Below are 22,311 nucleotides of genomic sequence, written 5' to 3' on the forward strand. Positions count from 1 at the left end.
GTGAATGACAGGATTCAGTTAATCTCTATTTCTGAGGATGAGGAGTTCATGGAGAGATTTGGCGGGTACAAACAGGCTCAGAATCTACATCGAATAGGAGAGTTTGGGGAAGGTAAGGCAGAAGGACAAAGGAGAAACTGAAGCAGGCAGCAGGGGCCCAGTTCCGTCTGCAACCATCTCCCCCAAACAGCCCTTTACCCCCTCTTCCTCAACTCTCCATTCAGCCCATCCACTGCTGGATAATGAAAAGCCTGAAACATTTAACAAGTGCTCAGGTTTTTCTGATCGCCAGCAAAGTCTGATGAATGAGCCCTGAGGACACATCTGTAATAGAGCCATTTAGAAATCACTTTAAAGCATTAAGCAAAGATCCCTGGATATAGAACAAGGAGGCTACTGACAAAAATCAGAATTTTCTATTTTAGACCCTTGCTGAAACACAGGGGACCTGGAGAGACATCCAAAGTGTATCAGTTCAATGAGATGGCAATTTCTCCTCTCTCTCGATTGTCTCTGTGATTCCAAGGGGTGTTTCACAATACGCTTAGCCTAAAAAGGGGAATACTAAAGCTGCTGAAAGAACTTCAACTTCATTGATTCTCAGCTACTTAACTTGATCTGTACCCAAGAAAACAACGGGCAGTTTTAGCCTCATAAATCTTGAGGTTCCTTCCAGATGCACTAGTTTACGACTGCCTTTCAAAGATGGATCGGCCGCTGGTCCTACACAGAACAACAATGCTATTTTTAAAGCTGCAACTTCTGGGTCCACTCCTGCTGAAAGATCGATTAGTAAATTTTCGGTCATTAAGCTGTCTCATCAGCAGATAAGCACGCTTACCAGCTGGAGAAATAAAAGGCCACTGACTGACTGTCTGAGTTTCTGGACCGACTATAATTTAATAGCCTCAACAACAGCTATTCCAAACAGAGGAAGGAACACGGCTCACTGGGTAAGACGAGATCTATCATAATCACTACTTTCTCTGGAAAATAACATTTTTGAAAGGTTACGTTAAACTGAGTCCTTGAGCCCGTCCTCCTTCGGCTCAACCGGCGCAATGCCGAATGTAGACAATATTTCATCTAATAGAGCCCTGCAAAAAGAAATCCAGGTCTCTGCCTGCTCAGATTCCCCTCCTTTCCCTAACAGCCACAGGAAAGGGGATCTGGAGAGAACAACTGCTCCTTCACTTGCCTCCACCAACTGAAACATCACCCCCACCTAAACCCCAGCTCCCTCTCCCTTCTGCGTCATCTGTGCACTTCGATCTGTGGCCTTTGGACATTTGATATTCGCCCCACCCTCAATCCCACGGCACTTGAGTTCATAGCTGTGAATTAGAAATCACTTATTGATATATACGTCTGCCTCCCCACAGACTGTAAGTTCACTGTGGGCCCAGAACAAGTCTACCAACTCTATTGTACTGTACTCTCCCAAGCATTTAGTACAGTGCTGTGCATACAGTAAGCGCTCAATAAATACCATTGATGGTGAAGCTGTCTTGACGGAGCTCCACAAATTTTGCTCCCAGCTTCTCTCCCCGATAAAAAAAGGTCAGTAGCGCTTACAGAAGGTTTGCTTTGGCCCTGACTTGCCTTTGGCCTCCATAACAAAACCGCACTGGAGAAAGTCAGTTAGTGAATATAATTTGCCAACTGCAGCTACTGCCTCTACTCTGGTTGCTCCCAAAACTGTGCTTCCACCTATACAGCCTTCCCTGTGATATACCAGATTCCACAGTAAAAGGATTAGGGTCAAAGGCTGGAGTTAACAAAAACAATTCTCTTGATCATAATAATAAATCTTACAAAGTAATGGGGGAGACACAAGATAATTAGATCCCACATGGGGTTCACGGTCTACATAGGAGGGAGGATGGGTATTGGATTCCTGTCTTAGAGATGAGGAAACTGAAGCACACAGAAGAGCAGTGACTTTTCTTTAATGGTATTTGTTAAGCGCTTACTACGTGCAAAGCACTGTTCTAAGCGCTGGGGAGGTTACAAGGTGATCGGATTGTCCCACGGGGGGCTCACGGTCTTATTCCCCATTTTACAGATGAGGTAACTGAGGCCCAGATGGGTGAAGTGACTTGCCCAAAGTCACACAGCTGACAGTGACTTGCCTGAGGTCACACAGCAGACAAGTGGAGCCAGAATTAGAACCCAGGGCCTCCGACTCCCAAGCCTGGGCTCTTTGATGATGATAATAATAATAATAATAATTATAGCATTTATTATGCACTTGCTACATGCCAAGCACCATTCTAAGACTGACAGAACTCAGGCCCACAGTTTCTGGACTGGGATGCCATTGCATTTAGATATGGTCTCTGTAGGTTTAGTGAATGACAAGATTCAGTTAATCCTAGGGCATGCTGCTGATTGATCTCAAATCTCGTCTAAAAGTTAAATCTAACATCATTGTGTAAACTTCCAATTTCTGAGAGGGAAGGGGAAGACGCACAAGCTTGAGGTGGCATCCTGACCTCTGATTTTCGACAAAAACAGTACACTTGCCCTGGGATATTGGGCTTCAGGCATGCTAAACTAGCAACAGTATGATATCCTTTGAAAATACGTTTTCCTATTCTGTTTTAGCTGGAAGTTGCTCTGGATAGCAGTTTTATAAATAAGTCTTGTTCATGAGGATAAAAAAGGAAAACTGCCTTTTCACAGTCCCGCTTTCAAGATTCCCCTTGAAAAGGTAATTAGAAAAGAAGTCAGAGGAGCAAGGACCCTCTCTCACACCAACCTCTAACGCCCTTGCAGCTGCTCCTCTGCTCTCCATTCCCTGCTTCGTTTGGCAGCAGTAGCCAAAATTTTCCACTTATCAATTGTGTTTATTGAGCGCTTACTCTGTGCAGAACACTGTACTAAGCGCATGGGAGAGCACAATACAACAAAGTTGGTAGGCACGTTCTCTGCCCACAATGAATGTGACCTCTCTGTCCACTTTCAGAATCAACATTCACGTCTCTCAACTAGTCCCCCTCCTAGTATCCCTGAACACACTAACCAGCAGAAGCCTTCCTTTCATCCCTGCGTGTCTCAAGAACTCCGGGAAGTCCAGCACGGAGAGAGCTGAGCAGCAGGAGCAGGTGAGGTATCATCATCAATCGTATTTATTGAGCGCTTACTATGTGCAGAGCACTGTACTAAGCGCTTGGGAAGTACAAATTGGCGACATATAGAGACAGTCCCTACCCAACAGTGGGCTCACAGTCTAAAAGTGCACATTTCCCTGTGATAAGTACCAATGCGGATGATAATAATAATAACAATAATGGTATTTGTTAAGCACTTACTACGTGCCAGGCACCGTACCAAACGCTGGGGTGGATACAAGCAACTCAGGACAGACACAGTCCCTGTCCCATGTGGGGCTCACAGTCTCTATCTGCATTTTACAGATGAGGTAACTGAGGCCCAGAGAAGTGAAGTGACTTGCCCAAGGTCACACATAAACACGGGATGATCCTTAGTAGTAATGGTATCTACTGAATGCCTGCTGGAAGCCATACACTGTGCTAAGCATTTGGGAAAATATGACGGAAGCATGAGATACAGTCCCTGCTTACACTGCTTGTTTCAGAATATTGTCAGCCAGTTGAATTTAATGAGCGCCTAATCCACAAGATGTGAGGCTCTGTACTAACCCTGTGGGATACCCAAATCGATACAGACTCTGACCTCGAGAGATGGCTCTCGTCTTTAGAGAAGCAGGTATGGCTTACCCCAGCTGCCCCCCAACCCAAGGGGAGGTTCTGGCTCCAGGCAGCCAGGGTGGGAGATCTGGGGCGCCGAGGGTAGCGGCTGGGCCTGGCAGCTACTGTCTACCAACTGCTCAGTTCAGACCTCAACATCTTGCTGTGGGCGGGGAATGAGTCGGACATTACGCTGTACCCTCCCAGGTGCTTAGTACGGCGCTTTGCACTCAGCGAGAGCTCAGTAAACACAACTGAATGAATGAAAGGAATGAACATTTCTAACTGGGCATTCGCACCAGCCATTCGCACTGAGAAGCAGCTTGGCTTAGCGGCAGGAGTCCGCGACTGGGAGTCGGAGGTCGTGGGCTCGAATCCCGCCTCCGCCGTTCATCAGCTGGGTGACTTTTGGCAAGTCACTTCACTTCTCTGGGCCTGTTACCTCATCTGCAAAATAGGGATGAGGACTGTGAGCCCCTCGTGGAACAACCTGATGACCTTGTATCTACCCCAGCGCTTAGAACAGTGCTTGGCACATAGTAAACGCTTAACAAATGCCATCATTATTATTATTATTATCCTGGGCCTTCCTTCTCTTGCCACCTTCGGCCATCTTCTATGCCACCCATATCACTTTTCCTCTCCCATCCTTCTGCTTTTGAGTCTCATCCGAGGTTTTCCCCTTTTTCTTCCTCTGCAGCTTTTTCTACACGAACACACACACCCACACCCACCACCACCCAGCCACAACAATCCTGCTGCGTGCCAGCCCTATTCCACTCTGAGCTCCAGGAATCCTGGTCACTTCATTCAATGGATCCCATAACGATATTCTACGAGGCAGCAAGAGAACATTGATAGAATATTAGATATAATAGTCTTTTAGACTGTGAGCCCACTGTTGGGTAGGGACTGTCTCTATATGTTGCCAATTTGTACTTCCCAAGCGCTTAGTACAGTGCTCTGCACATAGTAAGCGCTCAATAAATACGATTGATGATGATGATGATATAAACAACATAGGTAGATTTTCAATTTGATAAAAAAAAAGGTTGGCTCCTTAATAGTAAATTACAGCAGAAGGTTGAGAATTTATTGCAAGATAGTTTGAAAATGCAGAATTCCATATGCTATTTCTATGATGGGCTCTTGATTTGGAGATACAAAGAATTAAAAAAAAATCACAGTGTTAGGTAAGAAAGTAATCATCAGCTTTTACTTCTCCCTGGGGTATTTAGAAAAGCAGCTGTTCTGGAAATAGCAAAGTAGTAATTTCCTGCTTGTAGTTTGTAAAAGAGGACTTTCGTAAATACATTCTGTTTTGGGGCCACAGGCTGAAACCGTTCTCCCTTTACGGAAGAGCTCGTGGTGAGCTCTGAACCTGTGCCCACGGAAGAGGGGAAGTGGGCAAGAGTGTGTGAATGGCTCACCACGAGCTATCACCACTACTACAATAAACTCAGGCTTCCCCTTCCTAACCAACGGTGTCTGAGGAAGGCCAGAAAAGTTACCCGACTGTACTTCCAATTATGAGCCTGTGATGCTTGGAATGACAGCCACACCCATAAAGATCATCTCCCCACTGGCAGTGTTGTTTTCAAGTCAAAGGAAAACATCATCTGAGAGTGTGCGCTCACATAACGGGAGTAATGGTGGGTCAGGAGGTGGGTTTGGGGTTATTTTCGTGTACTGGAACTGTAATAAGTAGCTACAGCACTATAATCTTAAAAATAAGCGTAAGCTTAAGTAATAATGTGGGTAAAGAGAATACCACAATGGGCTCCATTGAGGCTACCTTTTTTTTTTTCCTTAGGCTGTGACACTCCCGGGAGCACAGTGTTTTAACAAACACTGAAGTACTGCTTATGAAACTTTTGGTAGGGGAGTCCTGCTTGTTTCAGGTTTTCAGTTTAATAAAATCAACGGAAAAAACTTGCCTAAGCCGAATATATCTCTTACAGTTTTTGGTAAAAGTCTTAGACACCACCACACAGGGTGGTGGCAAATTTTTCCCCAAAACAAGGATTTATCTAGATGTTTGACACAACATACTCCTTATCTCTTTTGCCTTCACACAGTTGCTTTTTTTCCTGTCTCCCCTCCCCTTCTTTCCCTCCTAATCCCCCACCCCCTCCATCTCCTTCCCCTCTATTCCCTCTGCTCTGGCCCACTTTTAGATTCCCTTCAGGTCCTGCCTAAGGAGACCACAGCTCTGCTCTTAGAAACACTATCCTTATCCGCACAGAGTTGCAGGAAGTTCTCCATTCACAGTAACTTGGGGCACGAATTTTGGTTTGTGTTGAGGCCACCAGAAAATTATCTTCACACAATACACCTACCCTTACCCAAACCTGGGCCCTGAAGAACTCATTTCCCATTTACAGTGAATATTCCACTCATCCCCAAGATAACTGGACTTGACATAAATTTCCTTCTTAGATTATCTGATCACATAAGTCAACAAATAGTCTCAGTGATTACTCAGTGTCTGAAAGAAAAGCATGGGCAAAATATGATTAGTATTTTGGATTAAAATATGGCTAAAATTTATCTTTAGTAACAAAGGTAAATTGGGACAGTTGATTATATACTGGTTATCTAGCAGCTCTCTTGATGTCCAAGGCGAATGAAAACATACTCCCCGTGTTCCTAACCCCTCCATCACTGGAATGATTTCTATACCACCCAACAATACCAAGTTCAGGAGCTTTACAATTTATTTACTTGAGGCTCCCTTAGCTTTAACTGGAATTTAATTTATATAGGTTAATGGCAATTTCTTAAACTGAGACACTGACATGCTTGTTAAAGAAAAACAATAAATTAAAGAGAAAACAGTCTTACCTGTACCATTGAGAGTAGTGTTTTTATTTGTGTATAGTCTGATCATGTGTCCTATTGTTTTCACATTTTCTCTCAACATTATACCTCGGGCTTGTACCATAAAGAGATAGGTGTTGGCTAAAAGGGGGAGAAAAATCACAATATATTAGACATAGAAATACATTTTATTGCTGTACCATTTTGCCTAAAATTACCAACTGATGCAACTGTCAACAAATCACACTTGTTTGGTGGGTCATGGAGGAGACAAAACAAATGAAATACTAGATGACTCTTTCCACTTTCAAGCCTCAAAAACAAAACATAGTACACATTCTACTAAGTCTAAAAATAAATAGGTGGAATCAGTCAAGCTGGAAAACTAAGCTTTGATTCAAAATCAAAAGAGGATTCAAAAAAGTCTGATTATGATCATCTATGCCATTCAAAAACATGCCACATTCCCTTATCCTTTTTTTCCCCCAAAAAGTTCTTAAAGCAACTTTCCCCACTGAATGCACAATTGCCCAGAATAAGAAAAACATTCATATAACCATTATTCGGTATAGTTCAATTTTTCCAGGCCTTGATTTTTCTATTAGATGGTATTTGTTAAGAGCTTACTATGGGCCACGCACTGTTCTAAGCACTGGGGTAGATACAAGGTAATCAGGTTGTCCCACATGGGGTTCACAGTCTTCATCCCCATATCAGATAGCAAACCTCTTGAGGGAAGGGATCTTAATTTGTACAATACATGGCATACTAGCTAAAAAAAAAGGTCTGAAACAGTTCTTTAAGATATTTTGGTAATTGCTTCTTCAAATTGTTTATTTAACCATTTGAACTTCTTTAATGCCCTTCAATCAAAATGTCCCAGTAGTCTGGCAGCCAGAGTCAACTTTTAAAAGTTGCTAGGTACTTCAAAACTAAGGTCTTTAAAATGCTCTAAGGTCTTTACTCAGTGAGAAACCATTAAACTTTCGAGTTTTCAAGATCAGTTTTTCAGCAGGATTACAGAAAGGCAAAATAAACCAGCTTCTGATTTCTGGGCCAATGTCACAATCAGAAATGGAACAAAGAGGAAAACCAGCCTCCCCAAAGCAGTCTCAAAAAAGGTGAAATACAAAGCTGTTGAATTTTAGGAAAGAAAACTATGAAAAAAATGCAAAGCTTGGAATAAAGTAGAAAGGGTAACTGAAAAACAGGCAACTTACTAGACGCCTGCAGGTTGCAAAGAAAAACCACCAAAATAAGCACCCCATCTTAGAGGTTCAGATAAAATGAGTGACACAAAGCAAATAATACTAGGTGACAAAACAGAAACCTTCCATGGTCAACAGACTGGACAAAAGAGGCCATGAAGACAGAGAAGTCACCTCTTCTTGAAAATAAAACTCCCCTACACTGTGGCTCACTTAAAACCTCTCACCCAGAATCTGTACCCGGGGGAGCCAACCCAAAGTCTGGCTTGATATTCCAGGACATCCACCAACTCTAAAAGGACATGGCCTTGAGGGATACAAGAGGAATGTACATAAATTAAGGACCGGGGGAGGGGGCGGAGAAGTTGAAATTCCACCCCTCTTACCCACACCTATCTTACCATCAGCTCCAGGAGAAACAGGGAACCTTCAATTTCGAAACACTAAGTGGCGGATGTTAATTAGTGTTTAATGGCAAATTGCAGCCCCTACATGCCAAAGAGTTCTTTGAAAGACAATCTGGCATCTGTTACAGAAATAGTCAGTAAATTCCTTTTTAAATGACATTATAAATCATGTAGTCCTTTCACACCTCAGCCACAGAATTAACCTATGGAATGAGTACCCTAATGTCTAATCTAGCCAGTGCTTTCATCACCTAGTCTAACTAGTTCCCTGTAACAGTTTTGACATTGAAGACTGCTGTAAAACCCAAAGTCGGCAGCACTAAGGCTGCTCATGGGTTAAAGTTGATGAGACTGGACTACAGATTGGATTCATTCATTCATTCAATCAATCGTATTTATTGAGCGCTTACAGAGCGGAGGGTGCTGGCTGGGCTGTAGAAGGAAAGAAGGAAGGTGAAGTAGGAGGGGGCAAGGTGATGGAGAGCCTTGAAGCCGAGAGTGAGGAGTTTTTGCCTCCTCACTCATGAGGAATTTGAGGTAGCGGGTGTAGACAACTCGCTCAAGGAGTTTAGAAAGGAATGGTAGGAGGGAGATAGGGAGATAACTAGAATGGGAGGTGGGGTCAAGAGAGGGTTTTTGTAGGATGGGGGAGACATGGGCATGTTTGAAGGCAGAGGGGAAGGAACCAGTGGAGAGTGAGCGGTTGCAGATGGAAGTTAAGGAGGGGAGGAGGGATGGGGCGAGAGATTTCATAAGATGAGAGAGAATGGGGTCAGAAGCACAGGTGGCCAGAGTAGCACCTGAGAGGAGGGAGGAGATTTCATCTGAGGATACTGCTGGGAAGGATGGGAGAGTAGCCGAGAGGGTTGAGAGCCAGGGGGTTGGAGAAGGGGGAGGAGTGACTTTGGGGAGCTCAGACCTGACGGAGTTAATTTTACTAATGAAGTAGGAGGCCAGATCGTTGAGTGTGAGGGAAGGAGGAGGGGGAGGAACAGGGGGCCTGGGAAGGGAGTTAAACTTACGGAAGAGCTGACGGGGATGATGGGCTTGGGTGTCAATAAGGGAGGAGAAATAGTTCTGTCTGGCAGAGGAGAGAGCAGAGTTAGGCAGGAAAGGATAAACTTGATGTGAGCGAGGTTGGCTTGGTGTTTAGACTTTCGCCAGCAGTGTTCAGCAGCTTGAGCATAAGAGCGAAGGAGGCGAACAGTGGCAGTGATCCAGGGCTGTGGGTTAGTGGTACGAGAGCGGCAAAGGGAAAGGGGAGCGAGGGAGTCGAGCTGAGTAGAGAGGCTAGAGTTGAGAGCAGCAATCTGATCATCAAGATTGGGAGAGAGGAAAGGGAGGCAAGGTGGGGTGTGAGGCGCTCAGAAAGATGGATGGGGTCGAGAGAGCGGAGGTCTCTGTGAGGTAGTAATATACATTTACTGAGCGAGTGTGAGCGAGGAGGCAGGTGAGAAGGTTATGATCAGAGAAAGGGATTTCAGAGTTGGTGAGGGTGGAGACAGTGAGGCGGTAGGAGATGATGAGGTCGAGGGTGTGACCAAGTTGGTGAGTGGGCGAGGTGGGGTGGAGCAGGAGGTTGGCAGCGTCAAGGAGAGATAGAAGGCGGGCGGCAGATGAGTCACCAGGGATATCCACGTGGATGTTGAAGTCTCGGAGGATCAGAGTGGGCATTAGTTTTTTCAGCCACTGTTAAATCTACAAATTTGCACACAGTAAGCGGTCAATAAATACCAAAGGTGATTGATTGATGGTTATTCTAAATCTGCAATCCCTCTGCCCAGGTCCTTGGGCCTGAAGCAGATTATGAGCCCGTTGTTGGGTAGGGACCGTCTCTATATGTTGCCAACTTGTACATCCCAAGCGCTTAGTACAGTGCTCTGCACACAGTAAGCCCTCAATAAATACAACTAAATGAATGAATCCACCACTGCCAAATTGGCAGGTCAATCGTGCCATCGATGAACTCTCCCAACCGCTTCATGCCGCACTCAGTCTCTCCTCACACAACTTCAGCTACCGCCTCTACGTGCATGACTCCCAAATCCAATTCTCTAGCATTGCTCTCTCATCTGACCTGCATTCCTAAATCTCTTCTGCCCTCTGGAATACATCCACTGAGGCATAGAGAAGTGAAGTAACTTGCCCAAGATCACACAGCTGGTAAGTGGCAGAGTCAGATTTAGAACCCAAGTCCTCTGACTCCCAGGGCTGTGCTCTTTCCACTAGGTTCTGCTGCTTCAACCCCACAGCCAACAGTAGCACTTATGAATTTATTCACACCCTACATATTACTCACGTATATGTGCACTCAGCTGTTTTTTTTCCTGACCACGAGTTGTAATTTCTTTTATGTTTGTTTTCTCCATTAGATTGTAAGCACCTTGTGGACAGAGAACGAGTCACTTCTTTAGTCTCTCCTCCCCGAGCACACAGTGCAGAGGATGAGCAGTCCACGGGCGTTCAACCATTGTGGCTTCTGCTAGTATTATTTAGCTTTCCGGAGGCCCTCCAGAAACAACACTGTATTGGCTAAATGATTGAAAAGGATATGACAAGCTACCTTCCTCTGGTCCAAGTCATCATATTAGGGCCATGTTTTAACCTTTTCAATCTGGCCAAACCTTTTCAGTAATTGTCAGAGCCCAGCAAGCAACTGGCAGAACCAATGTCCTCCGACTCCCGGGCCTGGGCTCTTTACACTAAACTAATTCCCATAAACCCACAAACTGAAGTCTGAAAGTACTGATTGTCAGTCAGCTTCAAAAGTGTAGCCCAGCTAAGAACGGACATGATAATGCACCAGTACTCACAGTGCATGCTACTACTGCATTCATATTTTACTCAAAATAATTAACGTAAAATTTTCATTTAAAAAACCCACAGTCCTATGATATTTGAAAAGGACAAGTACAAAGCAGTTGCAATACTTATATCAAGAATGCACTGATGTAATCTTGGTGCAAAAACGAAATGTATTGCTTTTGAGATTCTGTCGGCTGAAAGTATGAAGTTTTCAAAATTGCACATATCATTGACGTTCTTTCACTGGAACTTTGAATATACAAATTGTATATATTATATTCATTTATATATGTATGTGTATATTTTAATAGATATTTTATGTATTAAGTTATAAATTCAAGTGCTCAGAAATATTATATTTGGGGTCTTCACACTTCGTGCAACTTTCCTCCGCTGCACAATTGTAGATGTACCTCTATCTTATGCAGGTAGACCACAGATATGAGTGGTACTCTTTTAGAGAGTTATGACTCAAAAATTAGTGCTCTTGTTAATCAGCTTTGTGAAGATTAAAATGATTACTTGGCTCTAGTCCCTACCGAGGTGGCAATCGTGACATCCGAAATATGTATTTATGGAAATGCTGCAGAATGCTGCTGTATTTTGTTTGATAAAACTTTGAAAGGACATGCATTGGAAGAAAAACACTTCAAAGGGTCACAGGAGGCCAGACAGGATTTCAATATAAATGCAAAACTGTGTTATTCATATAAACTGAGCAAAATCAGTGACTGAAAAGGACAGTCGGATGGCCATTTGAGGGCAAACCAGTGACCAGTGCTACAGAACTGTCCTGTTCCATGCCCTGCCACATTTTTGCTGTGGAAAGGAAGCCACAACAGTTGCACCACACGATTATGCTGGGCTGTTTGTCAAGTTGATTTGGCATTTCCTTGCACCCATTTCTGTTTAAACTCCTCAAATGGGATTGCACATTCCCATTTCATTTTTTTGACCCTCAGTAATCTGGTTCCCACCCCCAGTACTTAACTCCATTGAGAGCACCCTCTCCAGGGTCTCCAGTAACCTTCTCTTTGCTGAATCTATCTACTCTTAGTCCTCCTTGATCTCTCAACTTTCTCCACACTGCTGACTACTCTCCTCTCTTCTTGAAAGTACTATCCAACCTTGATTTTAGTGAGGTGGTTCCTTTCTGATTTTCCTACTCCTTTGGCTGCTTCTTCGCAGTCTCTCTCCCTAACTTCAGGCATCCACAGGGCATTACACCCCTGCTCTACTTCCTTTAAGCTCTCTTGCCAGTCAGTCAATGGCACTTATTAAGTGCTTACTCGTGCAGAGCGCTGCACTAAGCGTTTGGGTAAGTACAATGCACCAGGGTTGGTACACATGATCCCTGCCCACATGGAACTTACAATCTACAGGGAGAAGCTTACAGGCTATCTGTTCCCATGGCTCCAGCTACCAGCTTTAGGTGGATGATTCCCAAATCTATCTTGCTAGTGCTAACCTCTCACCTCCTCTGCAATCCTGCTGGCCTCTAGGACATCTCCCCACGAATATTCTGCCAGGTCCTCCAAATCACTGTTTCTAAAACTCAACTACTTATTTTCCTTCCCCTCTTTCCACCTATTTTTTCCTGTCACATTCAACAGTGCCACCATACCCGAGGCCAAAAGCCTACAACTTTGATTTCTTTTTTAAAAACACGATATTTGTTAAGCTCAGCACTTAGAACAGTGCTTTGCACATAGTAAGCGCTTAATAAATACCATTATTATTATTATCTGCCAAGTGCTGTATTTAGTGCTGGGGTAGACACAAGATCAACAGAATCAGGTCAGACACAGTCCCCGTTCCTCATGGGGCTCACAGTAAGTAGAAGGAAGAACAGGTATTGAACCCCCATTTTACAGATTAGGAAAATGAGGTACGGAGGAGTTACGTTACTTGCCCAAAGTCATATAGCAGGCAAGTGGCAGGGCCAGGAGTAGAACCCAGGTCCTTCGATTCCCAGGCCCGTGCTTTTATCCGGAAGGCCACACTGCTTTTGCTATGATCCTTGACTACTTGCTGCCTTTCGGTTGTTACATTCAGACTACTCCTGAATCCCATTTCTCCTCCATAACATTTCTCTATCTCCATCCATGTAACCACCACTCTGATCCAGGGGCTAGACATATCCGGGCTAGACTACTGTATCAACCTCCAGACTCTCCCCTCTCCAGGCCGCATTTTACTCCGCTTCCCTGATCATTTTTCTAAACCAGTCTTCTGGCACATCTCTCCACTTCTCAAAGTTCACCAATAGTTATCCATTCTTCTCCACAAGCAGACACTTGTGACCATCGTCTTTAAGGCAGTCTAGCCCTTTTCCTCTATCAACTCTTGAGTCCCATTACACCCCATCTAGCATCCGTGGGTCCGCCCAAGATCACCTTCTCACCTCTCCTGCCTCTGTTCCCTCCCTCACACCATACCTCCTTCCTGGAACTCCCTTTTCTTTCAGTCTGCCAGACAATGGGCCTTCCTCATTTTTAAATCCCCCCCCGCCACCAAATCCCCTCTCTTCCAGGGTGGGGGGAGTGAATTCCCCATTTAAGATCCACGTTTCCAAGTCCCATTTATCCCTTAGCACTTATATTTATGCATCAGAGCACTTTTACATATTGTCAATTTACACAAATACTTCTTTGCCTATCCCTCCATACTTTTGTTTTAAACTGTCTTAGTGTGTGTGAATGGTGCCCCCTTTAGTCTGCTTAGTCTAGAAGAAGCATGGTTCAGTGGAAAGAGCACAGTCTAGGGAGTCAGAGATCAATCAATCGATCGTATTTATTGAGCGCTTACTGTGTGCAGAGCACTGTACTAAGCGCTAAGAGATCATGGGTTCTAATCCCACTCTGCCACTGGTCGGCTGTGTGACTTTGGGCAACTCACTCAACTTCTCTGTGCCTCAGTCACCTCATCTGTAAAACTGGGATTAAGACTGTGAGCCCAACGTGGGACAACCTGATTACCTTGTATCTCCCCCAGCGCTTAGAACAATGTTTGGCATGGAGTAGGTGCTTAACAAATACTATTATTATTATTATTATTAAAATCCCTGAGGGCTGGGTCTGTGTCTCTGACTCTCCCAGGATCTTAGTACAGTGCTCTGTATACAATCGGTGTTCAATAAATACAATTGAAGGAAGTTGTCCTTGAAACCTTTAATGAGAAGGGGCTACTCAACAGCATCTTGCACAGGGGTCTGGTGGCATTACTGCAGGAAGATTTTAAGCATAACTCTTTGATTATGGTCACAAGGATTGCTTTCTGCCTTGATTGAGTCATCACTGGAAAGCCAAATTGCCAGGGACCTTTCAGAACATAAATACAGTCATTCCTAAACTAAGTTAAAGTTACCCAAGATCCAAGGATGGGAAGATGATGGAAAGATGAGGCAGTCGGGCTGGGCAGCACAGGTTACAATGGTGAGGAGGGTTTATGGAACTAAAAAATTGGTATTGGAACATTTCTACATACTCAGCTAATCAACAATTGACTCCTAAACTAAGCAAACTATCCACGGTTCTCCTAGCTCTATTTCCTTTTGTTGTGCCTCCATCTCAGAATAACAGTCTAGCCATTGTTTTAAAATATAACTTTCAATTAGGATTGCACCAGTTTCTTGATGAAAGGGATGACCACATACCCTGCCTAGTTTCCCACAAAGAAACCAAGAATCTTAAAATTCTAGTAATCCAAGCAAATTCAGCAAAAGGCAGTATGTGGCCTAAGGCGTTCTCTCATCATCAGGGCTCTGGGGACCGGGCTGCCTTCCTCCCCAAGACAGCCCCACTCTTCCCCGCCAACACATACAGTCTGACACTGTAAGGAGAAGCCCTGCCCTCTCCTCCAAGCAGAACGCAGCATGCTGAGAGGGTTAGATAGTTTGGACAGGGCCCCAGAGACTGAAGTGGAGAGGTTTCAATGTCCAAACTTTCTAACTTTTGTTTCTGAGTTGGTTTAATTTAGCCTGTTATTTTTCCCCAGTCCCGCTTTTAGATAGCAATAAAAATTACGGTATTTGTTAGCGCTTCCTTTGTGCCAAGCACTATACTAAGCACCAAGGTAGAAACACTATAAGAGGATCGATCATAGTCTAAGAAGGAGCGCTATAAATTATTTATTCATATTAATGTCTATCTCCCCAAACAGAAAGTAAACTCACTGTGGGCAGGGAACGTATCTACTAACTCTGTTGCACTTTACGCTCCAAGCATTTAGTACAGTGCTCTGCACATAGTAACGGTCAATACCATTGATGATGATGAACAGATATTTAATCTCCATTTTACAGATGAGGTAATTGAGGCACAGAAGTTAAGAGACTTAACTATGGTCATGCAGCAGACAAAATGGCAGAACTGGGAGCTCCGTGTGGGACTGGGACTGTGTCCAGTCTGACTGCCCTGTATCCTGGCAGATAGCACAATGTTTAGCATATAGTTAAGTGCTTATCAAGTACCACAGTTATCATTATTCACGGCTAACTTGCCATTATTTCAGATGTGGCTCTGTAACAAGAAATTACTCTGCCAACATCACCCAGTTGGAGCTAGATACTGTGCTATGTTGTGATCCTTTCCCGTTACTAGTTAATTTCCAACTTGGAGCTTGCCTGGTTTCGGAGTTTGGTTCACTCATGGTTCCTGGGATCTTCAACAAACTCTCATTTGGAACCTGGGCAAAATTCCCGACTCCATATATTCCTTTAATAGTGCTCAATACAGGATGGCCAATATGGGCCCTCGTTTTTTATTATACCGCAAAGTGCCCTAACTTTTGAATATATCTTTATGCCCTGCTACTTCCTCTACCTGAATATCTGTTACAGGATTTTTCTCCCACACTAGATGAAGCAATCAATCAATGGCATTTATTGAGCACTTACCGCGTGCAGGGTAATAATAATAATAATAATAATGGTATTTGCTAAGCGCTTACTATGTGCTGAGCACTGTTCTAAGTGCTGACTCTACTTAAAGTGCTTGGAAAAGTACAAAACAGTTGTTACTCATGATCCCGGCCTACAAGGAGCTTGCTGACTAAAGGGGGGAACAGACTTTAAGCTAAATTTGTAAGCTCCTTGAGGATAGAGATCCTGTCTTCCAATTTTCATCATACTCTCCCAAGAACTTAATACTGTGCTCTGCACACAGTAAGTGCTCAAGAAATACCACTGACTGATTGAACAAGGAAAAAAAACACACTGGAGTCCAAGAGAAGTCTCACAAAGAGGGTGGATTTTCAGAAGGGTTTTGAAGATGGGGAGACATGGCCTCTTTAAATTTGAGGCAGGAGGGAATTTTAGGTATGGAGGAGGTGTAGGATATTGGAAATGGATCGGCACTTGGAGAGTCAAGAACGACTTTCAGTGAGGTTAGTTTGGGAGGGGGAACATGCAAGAAGGCAAAGTGAACGTAGGAGGAGATGACTAGGATGGATCCTCACACTGAATAGTCTGAAGCCTCTCTCTGAAAGCAAGAGAAGTTTTGATTCAAAAACAAGATTCGAAAGCTTTTAATATCATGCTTAATAGGATAGTATACACATCTTGCCTCTCAAGGAATTTTCAATTCATACAGTTCCAATCCACCAGTAAGGCAAAAGTCAACTTTGAGGTGTTCATTTTATACAAAATAAAAATAAAATAGCTAAATATTTTTGACAATACCAATTACCTTTCCTAACATTTTCATAGTGCCTCCTTCTAAGAATTATAAGGTACTTAGTCCTCTTAAAATCTAGATGACAAAACTAGTGGGTGTTATTATTCGCGTTCTGCAAAAAAAAAAAAAATTGAGGACAGCCACAAGGTGAGCCAGAGAATTATGGCCATGACCAAGAACGGAACCGAGATTCTGGCACTTAAGCTTGGGACTCTTTCCTTCCTCACCCAGCGTACTGACTAGATAAACCCAATCCATGAAAAAGAGGTGATTGGCAGGGCTCTGGGAGGAGGGAGGGCCCAGGTCTGAGGAGCCTCGGCTCTCCTCCATCAGGATGCCCTTCCCCATTTGTCCACGGCTTCTCTCTACACTTCCCACCGAGGCCACGGAAGATCCCCCTATAACTGTCCCCAATCTCTCGCCTTTGCTGCCACACTCCTGCTTTCCCCCAGTTACCGGTCCTCTTGCTACTGATGGAATCCAGGATTCACATACACACACCACTCCCCCCCACCGCCCCCATGGCTTACTGGAGAGAGCACGGGCTTGGGAGTCAGAGGATGTGGGTTCTAATCTCCGCTCCACCTCTTGTCTGCTGGGTGACCTTGGGCAAGTCACTTCACTTCTCTGTGCCTCAGTTACCTCATCTGTAAAATGGGGATTAAGACTGATTCCCCACTTGGGACAACCTAATTACCTTGAATCTACCCCAGGGCTTAGAACAGTGCTTGGCACATAGCGCCTAACAAATACCACTATTATTATAAGGAGCCGGAGCCACTTTCGGCTCCGCTGCCAAATGTTCCCCAGGTGCTTCTCCATCCACGAAACCACAGCCACCCAATTCTGCATCTGAAGGGCTCGCTGTCCCTCCTCACTCAAATCCACTTCACCCCTAGGAGAGAGTAAAGCTTCCCTTCCTCTCGCAGCCTCCCGCCAGCGGGGAGATGGGAGGAGGGGTGGAAGGAACAAGCCCTTGTGGGCAAGAGGCCCAAGGTGCCGCCTTCCCGCTATGGGCAGAAGAAACGGTTGGCGGGACAGCCCAGGACCAGAACCCAGAACCTCCTTCTACCCATAGGTCCCTGCCTGTTCTGGAGGGGGCAGGAGGGTGGGTTTGAGGAGCCTGATATCATCCCCGCCACAGACACTCTGCCATCACGTCGCTGGCCCTCTTCTAAGCAGCTCTGTTAACAGCCCCAACCTGCCCCAACCATTTCGAGCTGTTCTACCCAGTGAAGCATCAGGGGAAGCCGGGCGATTGATCGGGTGGTTGGGGCACCGATGACTTGGCTGGGTAACTGATTTGCTCCTCCCCCAGCAGCCCCACAGGGGGAGTGGGGTCCTGGGAGACTGAGGCAGTTCCCCCAAACACCCCCTACTCTGGGCATGACCACACTCGGGGATGGCAGGGATCACAAGTGCTACAACCCGGTTTCCCGTCCCTGGCCTGCCTGGCATCATCCAAGGCTTGGAGGGCAGTGACTCTGGGCACCCCGACTGCCTCCTGTGCCCATCCACTCAAAGTGGCAGCGGGAGCAGACTGTGAGCCCACTGTTGGGTAGGGACTGTCTCTATATGTTGCCAACTTGTACTTCCCAAGCGCTTAGTACAGTGCTCTGCACACAGTAAGCACTCAATAAATATGATTGATGATGATGATGATGAGATATGCCATGAACGCCACTACCAGCCCTCCCACTGCTACCGCCTCCACCACCTCACAGGACAGTGCTGAACACAGAGGAAGCAAGTGAAAAAGATAGGGCTATTTTCACCGAGAAGTCGACCAAATTAAATGCAATAAGCCATGCAGACAGATGTACACAAAGAGAGATTCACAGACCTGTACATATCACACAAAGACAACCACCTAGCTGGGCCTGGGCTTAACGTAAAGTGTGAGCTGCACGTTGGAAAGGCCTGAGAGATGAACATACAGAGGAGGAAGGCAAGATGATCAAATGAAGCAGGTGGTGAGCAGACTCACAGAGCCTTGGGATTAGCATTAGGCGCAGAGACTGGAGTGTGAATTTTAATGACTATTAAAAATCTAGGAAACAGCATCTAGAATTTGAACAGGAAGCTTAACCCTAGATTTCTCAGGAAGGAAAAGAACAAATGAAGGAAAATTTCCAATACATGAAACGAATGCAGAGTTCAGGTAAAAAAAAAAAAAATGGGTCAGAGTCAAAATTAGGACTCTGAAACCTACGACAACCCAGAAATGTTTTCAGTCAAAATACACTGCAAAAGTGAATTAGGACACGTTAAGATTTCAAGGTGTTGCGTTTGATAGAAAAAAATATCTGCTGAGATGTAGCAATGCCATCTAAAGATGAAAAGTTTATTATAAAGGGTCCAACTCAACTCCCTAAATCCTGACTAACGCTGTATTAACATCCCTTTAAACAAATATCAAGCCACGTTAGAGCTAGAAGGGTATTATTCATTCTGAAGTTGACTGAGATCCTTAGACTGTAAACTTGTGGGGGAGAGGAAATGCCTCTTCCATCTCTGTTGTACCGTTTCCTCCCAGTGCTCTGCACACAGTAAGCACTAAATAAATGCCACTGATCAATTGATTCAACCAGCAAGATAGGTGAAACCGGAAGAAAATACCCTAAGACTAGGAAGCAATTTTTAATTATTGTACCCTCGGCAGGGTTTCAATAATCTGGGTTCTTAAATCAGATACTATTATAGAAGAATAAATAAAATGCACTTTTAAAATATATCTGTAGCGTGAATGTTTCTCTGTAGCTGGGATGGTCAACTCAGGAGTAATGAGTTCCCTAGAGAATATCTGCCTTTACGCTGGGGTTGGAGGGAGGAAAACACGCTAGCTATCAAATTATGGTGGATCTCTGATCCACCCTAACTCCTCCACATTACACGGGTTAACCTTCTTTTGCCATCTTAATTCAACTGATATTCCTCAGATGATACACACTTATGAAAAGAATGAGCACTGGTTCGAAAATCGGTTCTCAACCTCATGAAACAAAGCATTGTTTCTGATGCCTTTGATTGTTACGGGCTTTCGCTTTACTTAATACAAAGCTAAGATTGTTTGGGCATGAAACTTTTAGTTTGAAAGTTAAAGTTAGACATAACTGGGTGGTGACCTTTTAAAATTGCTGTAGCATAGATTTTGATAAATTGTTTGAAAAACATTTGTCTTCAAAGACATAATTCCAAATTATTGAGTGGCAATGCTTCTGCAAAGGAGAAAAAAATGGGATGAAGATTAATTTCAAGGTGTGTATTCGAAGGACATATTTTGTCAAAGAGGGTATAAGGCAGAGTTATTTGGGTTGGTATAGAAAATTTGTGTTGGTAGTCACCGGTAGAAAATTCACAAAGGGAAAAACTATACAGCACACATGAAGCTTAGTTTTGGCATTGCTGGGGAAAAATACAGCAAACTTACCATTTCAAAGTCGTATAAAGCCCATATTAAACTAGTGAGGCGCTTTTCTGTGCATAAGATTAATCTCAGTTTTATCATTCATCTTCCAAACCAAACCTTACAAATTAAATCCCTGCTACTTTGCACGAACAGAGGTAATTTTCATCTCATAGTAATGAATTTTGTACACTGATTAAATAAAAATAGCAAGCTCCGCCAGACAATTTTGCCTCTGACTTTTGATTGGTTTAATCGCATTTGATATGTCTCCCGTAGTATGCTCTAATATAGCTTATCTCTCATTAAAGTGATGAAGGATCAGTTTTCCTAAGGACAAAAATGCTTCAAGTCCAGGCTTTGTGACCACATCATTTCGTCAGTAACATTAACAGCACAAACCAGGGAAACCTGGCCATGACAGAGCTGCTAAATCTTCCTGGGAAGGGGGCTAGGTCTCTACTGAAAACTAAAACATATGACACACTCAGAGGAAAATGCATTTTCCTTCAAGTATATGGGAGGTGTACATCACCATGTGGATCGCCACCTTACTCTACGACTAGCATCCTGCTGGTGGGATTATGTCAAGAACAAAAGCCAGGCAGAGGCACTGGTCAAGGCCCCCTTCCATGCTGACCCAAGTAGGTCTGATCTGATCCCCATCTCCCCTATTCCTCATCCCCCATCTCCTCCTTTTCCTCTTCCCTTTAACCATTCTCTTTCCATTCATTCATTCATTCATTTGAGTGCTTACTGTATGGGGCTGCCCCCCCCCCCCTTTTTTTTTGAAAGATGTCACTCTCGACAGTGTGGTCTCATCCACGTGTGGCCGAAAAGACCGACCCGGAATTTTCATTCCCTCTCCCATTGTTTGAGAAGTAAGGAAAAATCCTTGTCACGCTGATACGTGTAGAGCAGCTGCCGCTTAAATTGACTGCTGCAGTTGCAGCGCAGGAGGATGCAACAGACATCTCTCCTGGCCAGGTGCCGGGGAACCCCTCTGAGCCTCTGCCAGGTATCCTCCACCACTCTGGCCTGACGGAAAAGCGGACAGGGGAGGCTCGTGGAAAGATGGGAAGGACCAAAGTGGGGGAAAAATGCTTCCATCTCCTACGTGAAAACCCTTAAGTGCTTGCGTTGGCCGTTTTCCCCATCTCTCCACCCAAGCGAGGCTCAGCTATTTCTCCTAGTTCGCAATAAACGGCAGGCCTGTCTTTTCAGCAACGGACTGCACCTCGGTGGGATTCTTGAATGAGCTGCTTGAGATTCGTAGTATACGCTCACAATGTTTTCCACTGCCGTCCAGATGGATTAGGGAGGACCAAACAGTCTCCAAGTCTAGACCTTGGATTCTTTCTGTTGACTTCAAGAGAGGTATCAAATAATTAAAATCTTGGCAGATAAACGACCAACTTGAAAATGCAGATCATGACGGTTAGAAGGTGCAAAGAAATCAAGAATGTACAAAATGTGCCATTTCTTTCTCCAAGGCCTGACAGACACAGGTAAACTCGGAAAAAGAGAAAAGAACATCTAGTGATTTTACACAGCCTACAGTTGTTTAGTTCTTAAGTGAACTTAGTTATTAAAACTGAATTTGAGAAGCTGATTTAAAAGAATCGAAAGATAAAAGCCTTAGAGTGAACACAGTTGTCCTTTCTGAATGTATTTTTACTACCTGTTTTTCCCCCAAGTTTTTGTTGCCGCATGAAGATGCGAGGCCCTCTGAACACCAGTCAGGAAAAAAATATAATTTAGCAATCATATTGGGGAAAAGGTCTCAGCTCAAACTCACTAAGCATTTAGCAAAATTACTAAACAACTTGCCTCTCAAGCATCATCATGAAATCATGCATCTGAATATTCCTCTATTTCTAGCAAGTTTAAATGCCACGGGAGCCAGGAACACAAACACAGAAATAACCCATCACATAAGCAATATTATGATAATGACTCCTCAAGATCCTCCAAGTGTTTGCAGACTGTTTTGGCTGTTTAGGTTTAAAAAGGAACTCACTGGAGTGGAGGGGAGGGGAAGAAAGGGAGAAAGACGCATTGCCTTTAATACAGATGGTGTAGGCCGTTGACAACCACCAAATGATTTTTTTTTTTTAGACTCAGGGGACTGACAAAACAAACTGAAGGGGAGATAAGACCACTATTCAGAGACAGAGCAAAATGATTTGAAAATAGGATATATGGTAGATTTCTACAAGTGATGCTATTTTCACAGGATTAAAATGTTACTAATTACTTAGATACCAAACTGACTGA

The 22,311-nt window shown here is 44.1% G+C and overlaps 1 protein-coding gene across 1 annotated transcript in view; it reads right to left on the minus strand.

Moving 5' to 3' along the window:
* B4GALT6 (beta-1,4-galactosyltransferase 6) overlaps window positions 1-22,311 on the minus strand; it is a 48,990-nt gene that overhangs the window by 19,347 nt on the left and 7,332 nt on the right. The window contains exon 2 of the mRNA XM_038766470.1: window positions 6,558-6,674. Within this exon, the coding sequence (XP_038622398.1) occupies window positions 6,558-6,674 (117 nt within the window). The remainder of the gene's footprint in view (window positions 1-6,557; window positions 6,675-22,311) is intronic.

This window comes from Tachyglossus aculeatus, chromosome 25 (genome assembly GCF_015852505.1).
Source record: "Tachyglossus aculeatus isolate mTacAcu1 chromosome 25, mTacAcu1.pri, whole genome shotgun sequence".
Lineage (NCBI taxonomy): Eukaryota > Metazoa > Chordata > Mammalia > Monotremata > Tachyglossidae > Tachyglossus > Tachyglossus aculeatus.